The following is a 22486-nucleotide window of genomic DNA, read 5'->3' as shown; positions in this document are numbered from 1 at the left end:
TGATCAAACCAAAAATCGTTGAAAGAGTTAATTAGCATGCATCACCTCTATTTTTTTTAGAATTTTATACCCCGTAGTTATAAAAATAGAGGGGGGGGGACATACTTTTTACGACTTTGAGAGCTGATATCTCAAAAACCGTTCACTTTAAGAAAAATGTTTTTTAGAAAACTTTATATCATTTTAAAAGACCTTTCCATTGATACCCCACACGGGTATGTACATCGAACCCTAAAAAAAAAAATTTTCATCCCTCAGTTACATGTATGGGGGGCCCCACCCCCAATTAGACGTGTCTGTCTGTCTGTCTGTCTGTTTGTCTGTGTTTTTACTATTTAGTGTCATAATTTTGTAGCGGTTCATACAACACATATTCCCATCAAATTTCATCACTGTAGTACTTATAGTTTCCTAGTGAGTAAATCGGCTGTGACAGACGGACGGACGGACGGACGGACGGACGGACAGACGGACATGGCGAAACTATAAGGGTTCCGTTGATTTTGCCATTTTGAGATTAAAACCTCATTATTTCAAAAAATGGACTATAGACATGTTTTTAACGTGTAGGTATATATATAGGTACTCTTCTTTACAAAGGACTCATTCATTCTAAATCCTTTCTTATGTAATGTAAGCAACTAAGCAAGATATGTAGGTACAGAAATACTTTTTCCCCGGAAGCACAGTATAATAAAGAGTACTATCGTAAGTATGGCCACCTTCGCTCCCCGCTTAAAGGGCCGCCCACCCCCTCTCGATCACCTCACAGTTACCGCCTGTCAAAAACGCGACTAGTCGACCTGTCATATCTCACTCATACAAGCTTGGTGCGCGTTCACCTACACGAGCTTATTAGAATGTGTGCAAGGAACTAGGAACGCGCCTCTTTCATATATTTGATCGCCAGTGTCCGAGGTGTGCCGGAAGTAAGAATGAGATTTCGAATGGTGGGTCATCTCAATTCATCATCCTCTAAAACTGAAGTCTATTTGTGTAAAATACTGTTGTCAGTATAATGTTTCCCAAACTTACCTAATTGTTTAAATTAAACATCTACTGAATGAATAGATAGTTTAAAACGCTCCGACACAACGTTTCGCTGATAACACAATCAAACAAATAAATTAGCACTAATGAGTCAATCGGGCGTGAACAGGCGGAATTTTATACAGCTCATTTGTATATCGAATCGATTGGGGAAGTCGGTTGAAAAAACCAAGACTTACGAGTATTTACTTAATTTTATGTACATTGGTTTGAGTACATTGACCTTACAGCTTGAAAAGAAAATTAAAACTTACAAGAAATCTATAACAGGAGAATAATTTTAAATTCTGATAAATTCAATCTACACTTTTAGAGACCTTCTCACTTTACTTGTTTCATACATTTCTATGGGCTTATTTCTATGCAACAGCCAATTTTTTTTTTCGCGATTTCAGCATTGGTCCCATAATAAAAGTTGTTCATTATGACTTCAATTCAAAAGTCACTATGCAAAGTTTGGCTAGTACCAAGGATTATTTATATAGGACTATAGCTTTTGCTCGCGGCTTCGCTCGCGTTAGAAAGAGACAAAAAGTAGCCTATGTCACTCTCCATCCCTTCAACTATCTGTACCTAAAAAATCACGTCGATTCGTCACTCCGTTTTGCCGTGAAAGACGGACAAACAAACAGACACACACACTTTCCCATTTATAATATTAGTATGGATTTACAATTACATACTTCATACTAAGAATCGTACCTCGATTTTTTAGAGCCACCTATTAAATACTATCATACGAGTAACTACACTGATGATGACTACAAATTTATTTTTTCAAAATGTGTATTGACATGATATCATGATTTTAAAATAAAGAAATATGTCATTTGTCCTTATAAAATATAAAAACACGCAGAAATATTTAGGGATAATATGATTTAGGACTACGGAACCCTAAAAACAGGCAAAAATATTTGGGGAACAGCGCCATCTCCAGGCTGCGAAAGCGCCTAAAAGGCCCATACATTTCAGGGGTACGCTTTTTTGTATGGGCTTTGTCAGTCCAGTATTAAATCGTTCTTGCTAATACTTACAAAATCACCCCCCATATGATGTATACGAGTCGCGTTAGTCTTTGTAACCGTTTCTTAGTGCATCCAGTATATGAATTAGTATGACATTGCTAACTTCTGCTCATAAACAGCGTGAGAAATGTACCTAGTACTTTACCTTTCGGCTCTGAGTCATTGTTTTATAATAGGTGCAATTGTTTAGCAGTAGGCATAACCATTGTGTTCAATATTAAAACAATCGAGGTACCTATGAAGTATAGGGAGTCGGTTAAATATAGACCTTTCATGTGTATCTGAAATATCGGAACAAAATCAGAAATGTCCACAATTTCACTTTAAAAGACGGTTTTAAAAGGGGTAAATAAATAAATGGACATTCTTACACAGGTTGACTGAGTCCCTCGGTAAGCTCAATAAGGCCCACTTGCACTAATCACTTAACTCAGGATTAGTGGGCTGTCATCTGTCAAATTCCATATAAAATGGTGGGTTAACCCTCCATTTTCGTTGGCGCAAGTGGCCCTAAGGCTTGTGTTGGGATACCTTAACAAAGATATAATTAATATACATAATATATGTGCTCATCACATTTATCCACGTGGATAAAGTATCCGTCACGTTCTGGCAAGTCAAGTATGTCCGTCAGTGTGAGAGTGACAGATGTCTTATCCACGTGGATAAGTTATAAAATTGGAAGCATAATAGCCGGACTGCTTACCAATATTAAGTATATGAAGCGTTTAAAAAAACAAAGCGTTTTAAGCCTAGCACATGAAAAATCAAATGAAATCGTTTCAAGTGGCCCTTAATGACATAAAGACGGGTAGTCTATCTCGCGGCGACATACTTTCGCGGCAATCATGTGCTAACCCTGCAGAACAGCAACGGGTTTCGCAAGCAAATCCGTATACAATCACAAACTACATAATTATTATAATGATACAATATAATAAGGGTATCCCCTTCAAACCCTTCGAATGGGATACCAGACCGACCCAGCATTCCTGATTTGTAATACTTATTGCACATCAGGATCTGTAATATGTAATTAATTACGAATATAACGATTGTCTATTGTTCACAATGATTCTGCCCGGATACCTACAACTTTGTTATATCAACTCTATCTTTCCATTAAGGTGCAATAAGTAAGCTAAACTTACCGGCACAGCAGATTCCGTCGCTCGTCAGACCTGTATGGGTACAGCTGTTTTTGGGCGGCACGCTGCACTCTCGCCAGGTATACCTGTGAAAAGATGTAGTTTTATCGCAATTTTGAGTCGGTACAATGTTGCTTAATAATAACTACCTTATTTTGTATCCCATAGTCCAGTATTATCCACACTTTCATCCAATAACCCATATTAATTTTAGATTCCGTTAACTCTCAAATAGTCCTTACAACTAGGCGGGTGCTGCCTCTGTATGCGTGCCATGATACGGGCAAGGGCAAGGCTCGCTGTACTCCTTAAATGTTATTAGTGTCAAAAGAGTGTCCTCGGTGTGTTAGTTTCGGCTCCGCGCACGGACTATAATACTCGTACATATGGTTTTCGAGATGGGAAAGACATACAAATAAGAGTACCTTAGAGGCCTCAAACAGCACCGCGACCACGAACAGCACTATCCACGTGACGGCGAACTGCCAGCGCGCGGTGATGTCCAGCCCGTTGAACAGGAAAGGCCCGAGGTCGTAGCCGAACCACATCCACATATGCATGGCTGGTGGTTATGATTCTGGGAACAGAAAAAAACATATAAAAAAACTAAACGATTTAAACGATTTATTTGTTTTCCCCTCACTAGCTCGGAAACACGTATTTTGTCCTTTAATACCAGCGGGTAAAAACGCATTTTATCCACTAGTGGGTAAAGTAATTTGACCTTGAATAAAGTCAAATTAACTGCTTTAAAATTGATAAAAGTAGGTGAATCTAGTAATAAAGACGATTTACCACCTGTGGAACTACTGGAAGCAGTGATAAACGCATTTTTTCACGAACCACTCGCTTCGCTCGTGGTTCAACTATAGAATCCTTTCACTTGCTCGTTTTTCAATTCCACACTCGGCGTTAAAATACAACTTTGCCCCCTTGTATAACAAATAACTATTGTAAACATAGGTAACAATGTTGGTACAAAATTCTGCCAGAGCGCTATGCTTCGCCGATAGGCATACAAAGTATAATTGGGTATACACATTTATATATTAACATGCAAACATAAAAAAAAATAAACAACAAACAAGAAAATGGTTGATATACATTAAAAATCATTACATTAAAATCCAAATTAAATTGAAAGTTGATACTACAAGTTAATTGAATCAAACACATTACATTATAATTATTTAGATTAAATCAATTATCAAATATAGTTTTGTTAATATAGTAAGGGTACAAATTAAGCGCAATGTATGATTCTGAGGACAGTTTTTGTTAAACTAAGCGACAATTCGTCACTACTTTAAAAAAAACTAGTATCTTCGTCTGTCAATGAAAAGAAAATTGTAGTAAGTATGTATGAAATGCATATAGACTTACTGCGTTTTAACTTTGAGGAACACCGTGAGATACGAGATTTTTTAAAAGTAGTGACGAATTGGATGGTTGTAAATTTTGGAACAAGGGGTAACAAAGCCCTTAGAATTGGTCAAGGGCGCCTAACCTTCAGAGATAACATACAATAGAGAATTTTCAACGGGTACGACGGTGGTTGAGGTAGGCGGTAAGCACATCAGCCGCGATAGAGACCCGTGACAGTGGGCTTGACCGTTTTTATTTCCTGTATGGTATTTAATTCAATTTATAACTGGTATATAAGAAACTTTTCCCCTCACTAGCTCGGAAACACGTGTTTTGTCCTTTAATACCAGCGGGTAAAAACGCATTTTATCCACTAGTGGGTAAAGTAATTTAACCTTGAATAATGTCAAATTAAATGCTTTATAATTGATAAAAATAGGTGAATCTAGTAATGAAGACGATTTACCACCTGTGAAACTACTGGAAGCAGTGATAAACGCATTTTTTGCGTTGTAGTTTCCTCGCTATAGTGAGGGGAAAAGTTTTGTGTTACACTCGGGTGCAAATGTATTTTACTTCTCGTGTGTTAAAAAACTCGCAAGTTCAGAATTATATTCTCGAACCACTCGCTTCGCTCGTGGTTCAACTATAGAATCCTTTCACTTGCTCGTTTTTCAATTCCACACTCGGCGTTAAAATACAACTTTGCCCCCTTGTATAACAAATAACTATAAAATCAATTATCTCAATTTATATTTTCGACGACAAAACAGGAGTTGATTTTACTTCTGGCTTTAAAAAACAAAAAGAGATGGCTATTTTTCTACGACTGCAAAGAAATTAAGCCTACGCTACTGGACAGAATAGTCTCTATGACGGTTTTGACCTTAGGTATGCATATTTTATACCCGGCGCCCCGTAAGTTGATGCCGATACCTACATTTTGTCCCGCATAGGTACGCCACAATCTCTTTTATTTTAAACTAGCTTTTGCCCTCGGCTTCGCTCGCTTTAAATTCGAAAATTTCGGAATGCTCCATACAAACTTCCACCCACCATGTTGGGGAAATGGGGGGGTTAGAAAGAGACACAAAGTAGCCTATGTCACTTTCCATCCCTTCAACTATCTCCACTTCAAAAATCACGCAGATTCGTCGCTCCGTTTTGCCGTGAAAGACGGACAACACACATACTTTCCCATTTATAATATTACTAGCTTTTGCCCGCGGCTTCGCTCGCGTTAGAAAGAGACCTAAAGTAGCCTATGTCACTCTCCATCCCTTCAACTATCGCCACTTTAAAAATCCGGACAATTCGTCGCTTCGTTTTGCCGTGAAAGACGGACAAACAAACAGACACACACACACTTTCCCATTTATACTATTATTTATAATATATAATATTATAATATTAGTATGGATTATGGAATTATGGACTACAGGTATTTTCGCTAAGAAGGTATTTCCTTATGGCGATAATACAGATAATGCGTGACACAAGCATGACGTGACGTCACGAGATCAGAGCGGTCAACCTCAACAATAGATGAGCTATACCTATCCAATAACAACGCGCGGGTCAAAGGCCGAATGTTTATCCTATTACTGTGTCTTATTCGATTGGAGTAATCCACGATAACTATGGTTAATATGGTTTTGCCAAGGGACTGTTACAAGTATAAATTAACTTATTTTTAGGCTAGGGACTGTCTCATGAAAACTAAACTTAAGTCCTATCTATTAGAGGACAACCAGGAGTTAAGATAATTTAGATAATTAAAGTTAAAAAAAAAGTTTAAATTAGTATTAAGTTATGCTTTTGTTTTACATCAAAACTGTATTTAAGTACCTATCTATGTCTAGAACAATAAGCGCCTCTCGCCATCAAACGTTACAGTTTGGCGAGGATTCCTGTAAACTGTTAATTATAAGTTTTCTATTTTGAATTTAAAAAAAATCTATTTGAACATAAACTAAGAGAATCACGTTTTTTGCCTTACGCTAGTACTTTTAGCACCCAAAGGAGAATAATAAGTCGTTTTTTTTTATTTACCTACCGACAGTTAAGTGAAAATGGAATGATCGAGACTGAGATCGAATAACAACTAACAAGGACTACAAGGAACAGAGCGGGTTAAAGATCGAATGATTATCTTACGGTATCCTAGTCCAGACAGGCAAGCATGGTCACGCGATAAATGATAAAAACATCAGGCCGTCCCTATCGCACTATTTGTAAGTGCGATAGGGACGGCCTGATGTTTTTATCATCATTTATCGCTTGCCTGCCAGGTTCGGCGGTACAGTAGTCATGAGATATATCGGAGCTACAGCAGTGATCATAAATAGTTGAACTCACACGAAACGACTTGACAATAGAGTTGCGTTTATATATTTGTTACCGCCTTAGCGGAACCGATATAAATATACCTCTAATTACACATAACATGAAAACTTGTAAGTTGTTATCACTTATCAGACATCGCAACTTTTCCAGCAATTTCGGTGCAGCATAGTAGAAATAAAGGAACTCATTCACGTGTTTTCTAGGTCAATTACCTAAGGCTCATGTTACTGTTCTTAATCTTAATTAACTATTCCAGCTGGCTTCGGATATATATGTCGCAGTAAGATAGATAAAGCCGTTATATAGTTATAACCCTAGGAATATAATTATACGTCGTAACATAGTTAAACGAAAGCGATTAATTGCTATCTTACTAGGAATATAACTATAATACGTTACTAGTTTAGTCAAATAGTTATATGACTGGATTCAGTTTAGTGAAATGATTGTAGACAGGAGTGTGGTGGTGCGGCGGAGGTATAGTTATAACCCTAGGGATATAATTATATGCGTTAAACAAACAAACCACAGTGAAGAATTGTTAAGGGCAAGAATTTGTTAATTATTTCCAATTCAATGTGCTTATTCTCTCTAAACACACAGACGGATGGACAGAGTCGCGACATAAGTGTTCCTTTTGATTTTTATGGTACAGAACTATAAAGAACCGGGACTCCCGGTTGCAGTCCCACTTAGAGACGTATTATAATTATATCCGTAGACTAAGTTTAATCCAGTGATATAATTATATAACTAAACTAGTACCTACCGCATTATAATTATATTCCTAGTAAGATGGTTAGCTAGGGTTATAACTAAACCTCTGCCGCACCGGCGCACTCCTGCCTACAATCATTTCACTAGACTGAATCCAGTCATATAACTATTTGACTAAACTAGTAACGTATTATAGTTATATTCCTAGTAAGATAGCAATTAATCGCTTTCGTTTAACTATGTTACGACGTATAATTATATTCCTAGGGTTATAACTATATAACGGTTTTATCTATCTTACTGCGACATATACATATATTCCTTTAACGCGACAATACTGCACCAAAATAGCTGGATAAGTTACGTCTGCACGGCAAGCATGGACGCGCGATAAATGAAAAAACATCAAGCCGTCCCTATCACACTATTTGTAAGTGCGATAGGGACGGCCATATGTTTTATCATTTATCGCGCGACCATACTTGCCTGCCTGGTTGTTATATGTACAACTGACTGACCACCTAATTGAGCTTCCTAAAACTGGTGATTTCTTCCCGCGGGGTTTCTACTTTGTTCAAAAGTTTACATACCCACCTCTGTTCTAGTCGATTGAACTAAGGGCGTGTATAATCAACAGATCCGGACGCTGAAAGTTATGACATCACAAGATTTCTATTGTGCGGCAGGCACTTCTGGACCGAACGGCCAAATGACAACAATAGAGATTATCGAGCTATCTAATAACAATGACTAGGGACTGAGGTCAAAGACCGCGTGTTTATCTAAAGCCTGGTGTCCACTTAGGCGGAATCGAATCGAGTCTTCATACATTTGAATTTGAATGCAATTCGACGCGTAGCTAATGCTATCATCTGCGTCCAGTTTCATAAGAAATGCATCAGAAGGCGAATTAATGAGACTCGATTCGGCGAGCCTTAGTAGTTACAGTTGATTGGCGTAAGCTAAGTACATTATCGTATCCGTTGGTTTGGTCACCTTGAAACAATGGTTATAGATCGGGCAGTCAAACGGGCCTACTTAGGAAGACCGAATGGACGCCGTCCTGCTGGTCACCCAATATATCGTTGGGCGGATACCGACTATGGCCTAATCCTACGACTAACACGAGCTCTTCTTGTTTCTGCGCTTTCAAACGCTTAGCGTCTTGTCTAAGCTGCTATATTATGTAGGGAACTCTTCGTGTTAACAGTCCTCCTCTCTGCCTAGACTTGCTCCAATCATTTGGAGTCGGCTCTACTAGGCCTTCTGCCCCGTGTCGTCTCATACAGTCAACCAATTGGATCCCTAGGCCACTGTAGAAGTAGGCCAACCAACTTCATATTTAAAATCCTTCAGGGTTTTCCACAAATACAGATCATGCTATTCACGAAGATGTGTGCCTTAATCACAGAGAACCTCCTATAGAGTAGAAATCTTGTATGTTTTGTTCGCGATACGAGTCACCAGTGTTTGGGGTGCGAGGAGCGGGCGGGGAATGTGTTAAGCGCGCTGTGATTGGCCGTTTCAAGGACGGCGGGCAGTCGCGCCAGATGAAAAGGGACAGAAGTACGACTGTCCCTCTACTGACGCGTAAGTGGCCAATGTAAGTTGACCTATGCCGGCTCTGAATAAATTATAAATATGACTTATTTGTGGAATGTAATGCCGTCTGTTTTTAAATTTGAGCTTCTTGTTACCTTTCCACACCATTTCACACTACAGGTGGACATCTTTAAGGCATCAAAATACCCTTTTCCAATTTTTTAGTGCGAAAAACACGCGCTGCTTTCGGGTCTGTTACTTGGTCGATACTGATCGGGCACGGCGAGCGCCCGCGCTTATATCAGTGCAAATACTAGGAAGGCTGGCGACCGCGAGTCGTCTTGTAATGGATGTCTATAGGGGTTGGTCTGTGGCCTTAATTCATGTCATGTTGTTAAAGGTTATATTTGAGAAAACTGTGTGTCACTGTTGATGACACAAACTCTTAATAAGGGATTAAAATATTAAGGAAGACAAGTCATGTGACATAATATCTGTGTATTATCTATATCTCGTAAGGCTTATCAGCTCATGTCCTAAAGCTAGCAACAATGTATTTAATCTTAATGATATCTAAAATCAACATAACATTAATTAATATACAGGATGGAATACAAACATGTTGAGAAATAATTTTATTCTTTTAAAAATGATTTTGTACTTGATGACTTTAAAAATGGAATTGTAGTTCTGATTCTTAGAGATCCTGGTGAGATGCATGCACACTTTGGCAGCTTTGATATATTTGATGGTGCATACAAAATTCATTGTAAATATCATAAATATGTTTATTTTTTTTTACACCAATTAATTAATAAAGCATTAGGTTCTCAAGGTTGGGTACACTCGCCTCTTTATTATTTTTTTATAGTTAACCCCTTTTGTAATAAACATAACTTGTACTGGTTAATAAATTCATATAGTGTCTTGCATGAATGCACTTCATAGTCAAGTGATGAAACATGGCTCTTTAGAATTTTATACCAAGTATATCATGTTTTGTTCATTTGGCATTTACTCATTAGTTATTGCTCCAAAATATAGTCATTTCATCAAAAAAAATCTATCTAAGTCATTGCCTATTTCATGTAAACTCATTTACTGTTTTCTATTATTTATTTATAAAGCATGAGGAAAAGCATAGCTTCCTTAAGCCCAAAGTCCTATATGTAGTACTAATTAAATTAAATTCAAATCATATAAAATTGTGAAAATGTACAGAGTTGCATTTTTTTTGTTTTATTCACTTTTCAAACAATATAAACAAACTCTATATTCACACTATAAGTTAAAATTTCAGAAGGAAATATTCTTACTTTCATACTAAAAAATGTATACATATATTATTCTATTTGTACTATGTATTTTAGATGACCAGGAAAAAAAAACAGGGATCATAATAAATTAAATAAATAAAAGGTTTCAGATTTTCACAATAAGCAACCCAGTTACAGGAAAACCTTCTAACAATACTGAGTTCATTTACAGTACAATGAAATATACTTTTAAATAAACTTATTACATAATGAGTGTTTAAAAATGCAAATATTTATTTATATGAACAATATTAGATTTGTTTTACACAATCGGAACAATAGTAACAAAGCCCTATAGTTTACTGAGGTACAGCTTGGACCTATAGCTTTGAATGAATATGCAATAATATCACATTATATTCAGTGCAAGCAATTTCTCAAGTTATTAAATAAAATTATACATATTTAACATCTAATATAAACCACGACTATTTAGTATGAGTTTTTATATACGTATATAGTTTGCAAATACATAGTTGTAAATTTAAAAATACATCAGTCACTCTAACTTCAAGGATATATAAAAATAATAAATTTATATTAGAAAGCCTACCTGCTTGTATCAATTAAAACTCCAATATCTTCTGTTTACCATCAGCACACTTCTTATCACAGCCCTACATCCTTATCAATACGATAAATAGAAAATAAATAGTATAATTTACAAGATATCTCTATTATACTTTTTAAGTTATTTTAGTTAAACAACCATTAGCGAAAATTGTAGCACTGAGCAAGGTAGGAATTCGAGCCGCGTGATATAATTTAAATCGCGACAATAAGGTGAAAGTGAGTTTTTCAACTAAAATTCGTATAGAGAAAGGAAGGTCGGACCGTGCGAAGAAAAGAAATAAATTTGAATCTGCCATATGTCAATGTGACGTTTTGGAGCGTTAACGAGGTTGGCTTCGGACAAGAGTCGGTATGCAAATAATAATCGATTCTACAAGATGGCTCAACGGTACGGTACGACCACAAACTACTAAGAAGATACTACGTATGGTACGACTCAGGCAATATAATTGTGGGGCCTTATTTTATTCTCTCTCGTAGCTGTGGTATTTAAATCGTAGCAGAGTCTGTTCGGAAAGAGAAAAGTCGTGAAATAGAAGGGGCCCAAAACATTGCACGACTTCTCTTTTCGAACACTTTAAAATTAGCTTGGTCTGGCTATCAGCAAATCATGTTTTAATAAATTATAAAAAACATAATAAGCGTGTCATTCAATAATTAGATAATGTGACTAAAGTTTATTTTATGAGGTCATATTTTTACCCCCAATGAATGTATGGCGAAGGGAATGAGAAAGACTACAAGTAAATTATAAATTGATTTATTAGTGTAGTTTTTTTCTAAATTAATCTGCATTAAAAAAATATTATCCATGTCACTTTTGCTTACTTACGTATACTATACGAGAAAAACATCAAACCCAACTATGAAAATTTCTCATAATATTTGTACATTTTGTATGTTAATCTCTAGTTAGATTTGGGTCAATAATTGACAGAGCCGCACCAACTAAATATAGAGAACCAGTAAAAAGAACAGAACTTTTATCAATAGAATTATAGGAACGCTTAATACTTATTAATGCTTCAGAAACATTTTCCTTAATATGTACTTCACAATTTTTGACATAATTTGCCTTCCATATCTCAGCACAGCTACGACATCTTTCAACCAACTCCTTCTGTTCCGTTATTGAATAGTTGTCATTTTTCTTTGTAATATCACTGTATGCTGTTGGTATGACGAAATACACTGCATTAAAGTTCAACATCTTCAGTGGCTTCAGAAGGATTTCAGCATCTCGGTCACCTGTCACGCTAAATATGAGAACTCGGTTTTCAGACCTGTGAACAAAAAATCGTTTCTTGTACTTATCACACATTTTATCGATTTAATTATCGAATTCGGATAGGATCGGATATTACTAACTACATTCCTACCTGTCTCTATAAACGACAAGATACGTTCAAAAATTTTATGGTTAGGAAATCGAATAATGATAAAATTCATGACATCAATTTCATCATGTAATTAGAATAAAAAAGCAAAGTCGATAAATAAAACTCTACAATAAAAATGGTAAGATCATTTTCAAAACATTATAACAGTAATGAAAATAAACAATGAATAAACAATGAATACGATTAATTTTGATTGTTTCTAAACAGACAGAAAGTGTCAAACCTGCACCATCGTGATTGGTGATTATTTTATTTTTTGTGACAACAATTTTAAAGAAAGCGGAATAAGTTTACTCCTTAGATCTCAAAAAATAATTGCTACTTGTTATTTTTTGACATCATAATGGAATCCCCCGCAGCAAAACCTAAAAAGAAGCCAACCAAGATCGATGAAATGACTAAGGAAGAAGTTCGACAAGCGATCCTTAAAAAACGTGAATGTAACGCAAAAGCCCAAACTATCGTGGAAAATTTGTTAGAAACCAATATTTCTGAAACGTACTTAATGGAATGCCTGCCCGACATCAACCAGAGCCACTTCGAGGACATCATAGAAGAGAGATCCATCCTACACGTCTGTGGTTACCCTTTGTGTGACAAGCCTATCTCTGAGAAAGATATTCCTAAGCAAAAGTACCGAATATCGGTAAAAACGAACAAAGTTTATGATATAACTGGCAGGAAGAGCTTCTGCAGTAACCACTGCTATAATTCAGCAATGCATGTGAAAAAACAGATGTTGACAAGTCCGTTGTGGTTTAGAGAGTATGAGGTTATACCAAAGTTCTGTTTGCTACCCTTGGACTCGGTAGGAAGCATGGGGCAGGAGATAGATGTGTCCATCATAGAAAAAGTTAAGACTGTGGAGCGGCCAGCCTTCACATCTATCAATGACTTTGCAAAGGCCAGTTTGCAGGAAATTGGAGGCAATCAAGGTAAGGATAATGATGAACCTGAAAAGAAACAATTAGAGACCGAAACTGAAGTGAAAAATAGCATTGAAAACACTAACAATGTAAATGAAAAATCAGGCTCAAGTACAACAGAACCTGTGCAAGAAATAACAAAAAGACCTGGAGTTGTGAAATCAAAGCCTACTCCAAATCCTTTAAGTATTGTAGGAGAAATCGTAGAGAGGCCCGAGCGGAAAATAGACCCCATTCTCACAAACAAACCCCCAGAACTGAAAACTCAAGTGTCACAGACTAAGAAGGTGCATCAGAAGAAGCAGCCAGCCATTAGTGCCATTACAATTGAAGTAGAAAAATGCTTGGCCGAATGGTTCACCATAGACACCATGATGTTCTTATTAGGAGAGGAAAAAGTAAGAGAACTTGTCACAGATAAAGGTGAATGCATCAAGGAATACATGAGTAACTATGCCCAGAGCATATTCTATAACTCAAACAACTATGATCAATATCAAGCTTTATGTCGAAAGTTGAATATGCTCGAGCTTCAAGACAAAAAGATTGACGCTAAAGCAAAGAGGGAGTTAAAACCGTTGCCTGACTACTCAATACTGCAGGAAGAGAGCAAACGAATGCAATTAAAAGTAAAAGCATATTTAGAAGGCACTATGGATATTCCGGAACCAACATCGACAGACCCCACAGAGACCAGTGAAGATGCAAAGGTAACACAGTTACCGTTAGTTGATAAAAACGCACAGAATGCTTTACGTAGAAAGATAGTATGTCAGCATTTAAATAAAGTGCTACCAGACTTGTTACGGTCGCTAGGTTTATCAACGTTTTCTGTAGCTGCCGAGTTGAAAATACTTGTAAATACTTTCAAGTTAAGTGCAAATAACATTATGTTTAAGCCAATACAATGGACTCTAATAGCAATAATAGTGTTGAAGCTGCTTTCGTTGCGGGACAAACGGTTGGAATACAACTTGGAGCAGCACACAGCGTTCCAGCACCTGCAGCTGTTGCTGCTGAGTTACCAGCAGGACGGTGGCTATGTGGACCGGCTCATATCTTGGCTGACTGACATTGACAGGCTACTCGACAATAATGACACGCAAATGACCGTGAACTGAAACTGTTTTTTCAGTACAGATGGTGTTTCGCACTTTAGTGCGAGAAGTGGTTCATTATATGTCAGGACGAAACTTCAGAGGGCCATCTGTACTGAAAAACGTCGTACGATACACGTGCAAAAAGGAAATTCTTAACTCGTATCGATTTAAAACACTCCCTTCGGTCGTGTCTTAATTTATCGCCACTCGTTTTGGAACTTCCTTTTTTACGCACTTGTATCGTAATGTACTATTAAACATCTTAACTAGCGCCATACTGTTGTATGTGATTATAAATAAATTATTTTGCAAATAATTATGTTTTTTTTTACACAATAGATGTGTCTGGAAATTCGAAATGATGTTGATAAAATTTGCCATTATGAATAATTTGCACACAGCGATTTTTATTTGCGACCTATTTTATAATATGATGCAATGAGAACATGCGAATTGTTACTTTGTGTTTTTCAATTTTTTGATCGCCGACAACGGCCGGCTGCGCTGCTCTGCAATAATATCCTTCTCTCCTACTCGTATGTTTGCCACGCAAGCACACTGCCTCGCGACCTGCCTCATTCTGTGCGGATAGCCTAATAACATACGTGTGGCGATCCATAATCATGGATCATAAATGGTAAAGTTTTTTTTCTTACTTGCATTTTTTCGCGGTCCTTAGTTTATTACTATTCTAGTACCTATTCAGTTCTAATCAACATATAAAACTCATGGCGCTATTTATTTAAGTTTAACCACTACAGACAGATTTTAAACTCATCTCTCATATTAGTTTATATTATTATGATGGGATTTATGGGGATGGACCTTACTAATAAAAAATAGCTACCTGGCAGTATCGCCGAACCACTTAGCGCAAATGTCCATAGACTCAGCCGTATGTGCTCCATCCAAATAAAAGGTCGCGTACTCCGCATCTATTTTGTGATACCTCCCCGGCCAGTGGCACTCTTTTAGCCCAACTACAGTTTCCACAGGAATAAACCCGTCGAGAGACTCGCTAATTTTTGTATTCTCAGTAAAAATGGCGTCGATGGATATAGAGTTTAGAATTTTTCCGCCAATTTTTTCTTTTTTCGAATTTTGTTTTTTTAATAGTGCGTTTTGTTTCGCGTGCCGGAGCCACGCGTGCGCGAGCTGTATGGCGAGAGAGGCGTTCGTCTGGTATGCGGGGAGGTTTACTTGGAGAATGTCGGTTGGCAGATTGTATGATGTGTAGGGTGGAACGACGGCCAGAGGGCACTGTAACAAAAAAGACTTGGAAACATTCATACACACTATTGTGTGAGAATCGAAGAAAAAGTCGAACATTTTTTGACAGGTACATTTCTTAATACTGACACAGTGGGTGTGTCAGAATAGCTTTAAATAGTGTGGGGCCCTCGTGCACGCTCACATTGGGCGTTGTGCGGGGCGAGGCGTGTGTGCATGTCAAACAATTGAAACTCATACAAGTGTCTTGCGACCACGCTGGATAGCGTACAACCCCGCTGTACGCCTGCCCACCGAACGTCTACAGTCTACACCAATAACTGATTTTTTGTGTGTGTTACCTGTACATCGCTAGCGACGCTTTTAAGAACCTCCATCGCTTCGTCCGACTGTTGCACCGTGTACGCTTCGCAACCCCGCTTCATGATGCCTGCCTTCAAAAAGAAGTTTTATTATAATATTTTTAAGTGAGTGATGAGGCAAGTCAGGTTTCAAACGAAGCCCGCAGAAATTTGCCAATGCATGATTTTCTTCAAAGGAAAATTAGGAAATTAAATACTTGTCTCAATAAATTAAACACAAACCTTTGCCCTCGCGATCTCTGCCAACGTGTACCCAAGGATTGATGTGTGATCCAGTCCCAACGTCGTTATGCCCACTACGGGGACATGTCTGCAAAAATAAGTACAACTTGAACCCACACACACTTGTAGATGGACGCACCTATTAGGGCTATAGCGTAATTGTACGCATCATTTTCACGTCTGTGTTACAACAATGCGAACGACCAGAGACTTGTGGCATTACGCATGCTTGCTTACTTTACTGCTAGCCTTTCACAGACGTTTTGTATGGTTGCCTTTGGCATCCCCCTCTCCCATATTTCTCTGTTTCTCTGTCTAGAGCTTTATTAGCATCACGCATGCACACGACGACAACAGGCGCGTCTTACGTCCTTCCTATACAAAATGTACTGAGGAGACGTTTTTTAAACTTCACTCAGGCGGCGCGGCGCTGGCGTCCGTTCCGTATCTTACGACGTGCGTCGCCTGTGTGTAGATAGTCCCTAAGGGAGTATCCAAAAAACATCTCAGTACATTTTGTATAGGAAAGACGTCAGACGCGCCTCAAGCGACGCGACGACGCGATACGTCCGTCGGCGGCTTGTCCGCTATGCTCTCTAGTGTTATATGCTCTGAGGAAGGACGCCACCTAATATGACACCTATTCCTATGCCAGGTTAAAATCTGGACAGTAAGATACGATATGTATTGCAATATAGACTTAAAGACCAGTATACAATACCTGAGCACATTCGTGTAATCCACGACGCCGCCTATTCCGACTTCGACCACAGCGACATCCACCCGTTCCTCGAGGAATATGTTGTACGCGAGCACGGTCAGGAAGGCGAAGTACTTGGGCATGTCTCCTTCGAAGGCCTGCGATAAAATGATACATTCAACCTGGGTGCAACAAACATGTTTCATTAAATCAATTGTTTAATTTTATTTTTATTGTTCTCTTTATTTTCTCTCCTTTTTGTTACCTAAGTTTCGTGACGCATTGGTTTTACTGTAATGTCATGTGAACATGTTTTTACTAATAAATAAATAATAAATGTTACAGTTAGTTAATTTTGCTGAGCGATTTTCACAAGCATATTGTGCCCATTTGTCGTGAAACTATTTAACTAAAGTTTTACCCTGTGGTTTTAACACTTTTAACCCCTTATTCATAGACGTTCACTTAAGTTATCAAGCGGATAAAGTTCAGATTCCGACGTATTGGTGTTATAATAAAGGGACAAACGAACTTTATAGTCTGTAAAACAATTTAGTCATTAGAAAAAGGGCGCCATATTATTTCGCGTCTACATTTTTTAAATTCGCCGCTTTTATATAGTGAAGGCAAAGACTTGACAGACATTAAGAGATTATATACATAAGTCTCAGTGTACCTGTGTGTCTGAGAGGGCATCGTACACGCGATGGCAGTGCGCAGCAAACTGTTCGCGCGACAACACTCGCCCTGAGAGTCGCACTCGCTCACGCACAGAGCACAAATGTGGCGACGAGTAGAAGCCTGTGCGGTGCCCGTGTGCGCGCAATATTGATTCGCACATTGCGCTTGTAGAACCCTGGGTGACAAAAAACAAATGAACTGTATTGTTTTAAGTGGGTAAGAAATGTTTATCACATGACATCATGACATAGGTACTCAGAAGGAAGACTGCTTTTACCGAACAATCCTAACTCTTATGCATATCGTCACTACTTTGAAAAACTTGTATCTTCTTCTGTCAATGAAAAGAAAAATGTAATAAGTATGTAATGTATGGAATGCATATAGACTTACTGCTTGAGAGCAGTGTGAGATAGAGATTTTTTCAAAGTAGTGACAATATACTAGACTTGACCAGACTAAGTAGGTGTAGGTACCGCACCTTCCCCTTAGTCCCAGCGACGTGTATGACTGACAGCTCGTCGAGACGGTCCAAGGACACCCCCGTTCTCTGCAGGTAGTTCGCCATTTCTTCTATATTGTTGCATTTCTGAAGAATAAATATAAACCTATTGTTACACGTAAATGTAGTCGAAAGATAGAAATAAGACAGAAGTTTTGTTAGCCGGTTCCACACAGAGCGAGGCACGTCATTAGGCAATGTGCTCGCGCGGCAAACGTCCAATGTAGGCGTGCCTCTGGCGAGGCAGGTTGTCGAGCAAACCGCACGCACTGCTTCAACCGAGGCACGTCTACATTAGCACGTTGGCCGTACTAGGAAATTGGTCTGTGTGGACCCGCCTAAAGGCCGAGCCACACCGGATGCGTATGCGTAAACGTGCACGTGCGCGTAACGCTGCGTTGTATAGCACGTATGATTCAGATTCAGATTCAGATTGTTTATTTGCATAAAGTACATGTACATGCAAATACAGGTATAGGGTATTTACAATTATTACATTATTTACATCATGAATTTCAAATTTATAAATATAATTACACTGGCATAAAAAATAAAATCATTATACAAAATCAATGTCAGGTACTAGAATTAAAATTATATAAAAATAAATAAAAATAGCCAATACAATAAAATGTTAATAAGTCCATTACAATCAAATCAATCCAGTGCATTAGCAAAGTATTCATCAATAGTGTAAAATGGTCTATTAATAAAATAATCTTTTAATTTTATGTCAAAGGATCTTAAATAACTGCATTGTTTTATGTCAGTGCTTAATTTATTAAAAACTTTAATTGCAATAATGTTCAGGCTATTATTAAAATGTATAAAGTTAGATTTAGGTTGGATCAATTTTGATTTATTTCTTAGATTGAAATTATGAATTTCTTCTGCTTTTTTGTGATCATTTTGATTTATATAAATATACACACATACTCGATATAAATACAATGCCGTAACTGTAAAGATTTTATGGTCTATAAACATATTGCGATGAGTTACTGGTATTCGTTTAGACCCAGTGATAATTCGTAATGCCTTTTTTTGCATGAGTAGAATAGAGTCTATGTTCGCACCGTTACCCCATACTTCTATACAATATCTGATAATACTCTCGAAGTAGGAAAAGTATATAGTTTTAAGTATGCCTGCGCGTTGCACGCAAGCGGTGTGACAGGTCTTATGAGAGCTCGGCCTTAATGACAAATCAGAAAGGCCACATAAAGGTAGCAAGAAGAAGACAGAAGTAGGATTGTTAAGAAGATACTGTGACTTGATAATCATAATCACTGCTCAGCCTGCAGTTGTATACATTACGAAGAAATTGGTGTTGTAAAAACTAGTGCCTACGCCGAATCTTGGGATTAGTTGTCAAAGCGGACCCCAGGCTCCCATGAGGCGTGTCAAATGCCGGGATACCGCAAGGAGGATGATGATGGTGTTGTGTAAATTCACAACTTTCTTAGGGACCCTACCTTTGCTAATTTATGAAGTCTGGGTACACAAGTACGAACAATATTTAATATAGACAGTACCCGAGTCCACACAGAGCAAGGCACGTCCCGATGCACTGTGCTCACGCAAAGCAAAACAAATGAACTGCCTCTTTCTACATAGCCCGTTCCGCGCGTGAGCACATTGCCTCGGGACATGCCTCGCTCTGTGTGGACCCAGCTATGCATGATATCATAATCTTGTGACTAAAAAAAGGCGCGAAATTTCTAATTTTCTATGCAACGATTAACCTTTGCCCCTATATTTTTCAAATTTGATAACTATTTTGTCTACATAAATATAATTTAGTTCACCTCGCCAGTTTTAATATTCCTTCGTATCTGGTCTATGGTTGACTTGTTGGACTGCAACAGGTTCAACTTTCGTACCGCCTCCTGCAACATATCAAATAATAATATTAGTATAATTAATTAATAACTCTTAAAATAAAAACAATAATACTAATCATAAACTAAACCTTAATCTAAAAATAAATACTTACCCAAGTAAACTAAAAATATTAAAAACTAAGTAACCTCCTTAGGCATGGTGCTGTAGACACTGGCAGCATTTCCTCGTATCGCAAGGCTTATTCTTTGGGCGGGGAAGCTGCCAGCCGTCAGTCACCGCTGACGTCTGTCAGTTTTTTCAAAATTTTCTTAAATAAATTTAAGGCGTTCGAACCCCACAGCCCAAGGGTCTCAACGCCAATTGGCACGAAATGGTATTCGGCGCCAAGACCCCTGTATTTGACTTTAATAAACAATTTATTTTATTACATAGATATAGTAGTAACTGACAAATTACTAACAAAATAGGTAGTAATCATGAATATATCATTCAAATAATATTCATTCCGACACAAAAATGTTCAAAGTAGTTTTGGATGACAGTTCAGTGATTTTACGCTACAAAAAATTCTTAACAATGTTTGAAAACTTCCTTTAACATCATTCATACTTATGCAAATCATTGCAGGCCTTGACTGTGTGATCTCTTCATTAAGATATATTAACAGATACACTATGATACATATATGTATGTGTGATAATAGATCATAATTTATATTTAGATTGATCATTGAGCCAATTTAGCTTTGTCAAACTGGGCCTCACTAATGAGAAATAAGTTTTATATTTAGATAAAGCTTATTAATAATCAATTAATGTAGGTTTATTTTTTGGTAGCTTTCCTTTGGCATAAATAAATAAATTTTTGAAAAGCTTTAAGTAATTAGAATAAATGAAGAACAGGGATTGTTTTAACAAGGATGTTGATATAAGTGATATGTATAGAATGAATAAAATATATTAGTTAAAACTTTATAATGTATTGAACAAAACACAGCAACATAATAGGCTAGTTTCCTACTAGTCAAATCAGCTCCTTTTTAAGAACTGTCAAAACGATTTGCTAATATGGAATTACTATGAAATACTGAGGAGTGACGTCGCGGTCAATTCATTTACTTTATATATCTTTGTCTTTGACTTATTAAATAGAAATTATGTTTAAATATCACTACTGTCCACATTTTTCTTCTAATTATGTGGAGCTTTATTTCGAGCACTGCATAAAATATTTTATTTTAAGTATAGGTAACTAGCCTATTATATCTCTATTATATTTCATAATATAAGGAAAATACACAAACAACTAAGGATATTTCTAAAAGTTTTGATCTAGGTATATTAGGTATAATTAAACCGATTTAAAAGTTATTAAATAAAATCAAAAACATTACATTATTCAAAACACAGTAGATATACAATAACAACAATGTTTAAGACAAGGTAATCTTGTAAACAAATATTAAGGGAGTAAGCATTTATTTAAAACAAACATACCTCATAAGAATACTTAGACGAAGACATCCTTCTCGCGAAACGGATCGAGCCTAGACTGGCAAATGCAGATTTACATGAGTTATAAATCATCAGCTGAATGCGTGGAGCCCAAGGTTAATTATAGAAAAAAAACACTGTTTGCCTAAACGGAACAATCACATGGTGCGCGAACGTGGCTCGAGCCCCCAAGCTTATCACACGATTAAACTGACATCTGACCTCTCACATCGTCATAACTAGAAACCGATTAATACTGGAATGCACAAATTGAACATTGTTTGAAATTTCATAACATAACCCAAGAATTTTATATATATCTCTGGATAGTGCGTGCCGACCAATGAGTTGAAGCCAGGTTCATTCACCTTTACTCCTATGTTCTATCTCATTCCAACACTGTGATGTATTGCCAGATAAGTTAATAAAAAAAACGTATAAAACATTCTTCAATCAAATTGACTTACTTTTCTTTGTATTATACAAAAAAAAAACTCAATCAAAAACCTTATTTCTCCGGTATTTACCTCCTGCGTACTATGGGAACACTAATAATAAAAAAATATGCCCGATATGTCAGAATTGTCAAAATTCATTCACCGATTCAGAGATTTATTTTGCAAAATAAACGTTTTTCGACGATTTACTTAAGTTCTGAGCTATATATTGCATAGTGAACCATTGTGGAAGTAAATGGAAACCGAAATCCGACGTAAAATTTCACAAGTAAGTACTTATTTTACCAAAATGTTCATAAACCTCACTGGCAATAAATTTTCTTCTATTTTGCTTGTAATCTTGGTTACTTCTTATCATTATATTGTTTTCATTGTCTCAAATTATATCAAAATTCCCACGAATAGGTTTAGAACGATAAATATGACCTTTAAAGAAAAATAATGCTATGTGTGGTTTTACGACTAGGGTGACCAATCTTTTT

At 37.1% G+C, this 22486-nt stretch overlaps 3 protein-coding genes across 4 annotated transcripts in view; 1 reads left to right on the top strand and 2 right to left on the bottom strand.

The window, feature by feature from the left end:
• LOC125241622 overlaps window positions 1-11606 on the bottom strand; it is a 34011-nt gene extending 22405 nt beyond the window's left edge. Inside the window, 3 exon segments of the mRNA XM_048150185.1 lie at window positions 3230-3312; window positions 3652-3803; window positions 11066-11606. Of these exon segments, the coding sequence (XP_048006142.1) occupies window positions 3230-3312; window positions 3652-3786 (218 nt within the window). The 5' untranslated portion in view covers window positions 3787-3803; window positions 11066-11606.
• A 223-nt stretch (window positions 11607-11829) lies between these two features.
• Window positions 11830-21842, bottom strand: LOC125241376 (folylpolyglutamate synthase, mitochondrial-like). 2 transcript variants are annotated; one of them, XM_048149834.1, is made up of 9 exons: window positions 21550-21842; window positions 20017-20097; window positions 18188-18295; window positions 17702-17881; window positions 17047-17183; window positions 16326-16413; window positions 16083-16175; window positions 15359-15786; window positions 11830-12368 (listed from the first exon to the last, which is right to left on the bottom strand). In XM_048149834.1, exons 1-9 carry the CDS (start codon window positions 21637-21639, stop codon window positions 11987-11989), a joined length of 1587 nt encoding a protein of 528 aa, XP_048005791.1. In that variant the 5' UTR covers window positions 21640-21842; the 3' UTR covers window positions 11830-11986. The 2 variants fall into 2 exon arrangements, with proteins under 2 accessions (XP_048005791.1, XP_048005792.1); XM_048149835.1 differs by having other exon boundaries at window positions 15359-15771.
• LOC125241375 (putative RNA polymerase II subunit B1 CTD phosphatase RPAP2) lies at window positions 12645-14827 on the top strand. Its single transcript, XM_048149833.1, has one exon. The coding sequence runs from the start codon at window positions 12829-12831 to the stop codon at window positions 14530-14532; it is 1704 nt and encodes a 567-aa protein (XP_048005790.1). The 5' UTR covers window positions 12645-12828; the 3' UTR covers window positions 14533-14827.
• Window positions 21843-22486: the final 644 nt, after the last annotated feature.

Source organism: Leguminivora glycinivorella, chromosome Z (assembly GCF_023078275.1).
Source record: "Leguminivora glycinivorella isolate SPB_JAAS2020 chromosome Z, LegGlyc_1.1, whole genome shotgun sequence".
Lineage (NCBI taxonomy): Eukaryota > Metazoa > Arthropoda > Insecta > Lepidoptera > Tortricidae > Leguminivora > Leguminivora glycinivorella.
This window is presented reverse-complemented; position numbering and strand designations above follow the sequence as displayed.

What these genes read in the sequence shown, in the direction of transcription:
- LOC125241376 (XM_048149834.1), bottom strand. Translation starts at nt 21,639, where the DNA reads ATGATTTATAACTCATGTAAATCTGCATTTGCCAGTCTAGGCTCGATC. An exon ending in TCGCTGGGACTAAGGGGAAG is followed by an intron (nt 17,882 to 18,187) that starts GTGCGGTACCTA and finishes TTTGTCACCCAG; the next exon opens with GGTTCTACAAGCGCAATGTG. An exon ending in TGGTTCGGCGATACTGCCAG is followed by an intron (nt 12,369 to 15,358) that starts GTAGCTATTTTT and finishes TTTTGTTCACAG; the next exon opens with GTCTGAAAACCGAGTTCTCA.
- LOC125241375 (XM_048149833.1), top strand. Translation starts at nt 12,829, where the DNA reads ATGGAATCCCCCGCAGCAAAACCTAAAAAGAAGCCAACCAAGATCGAT.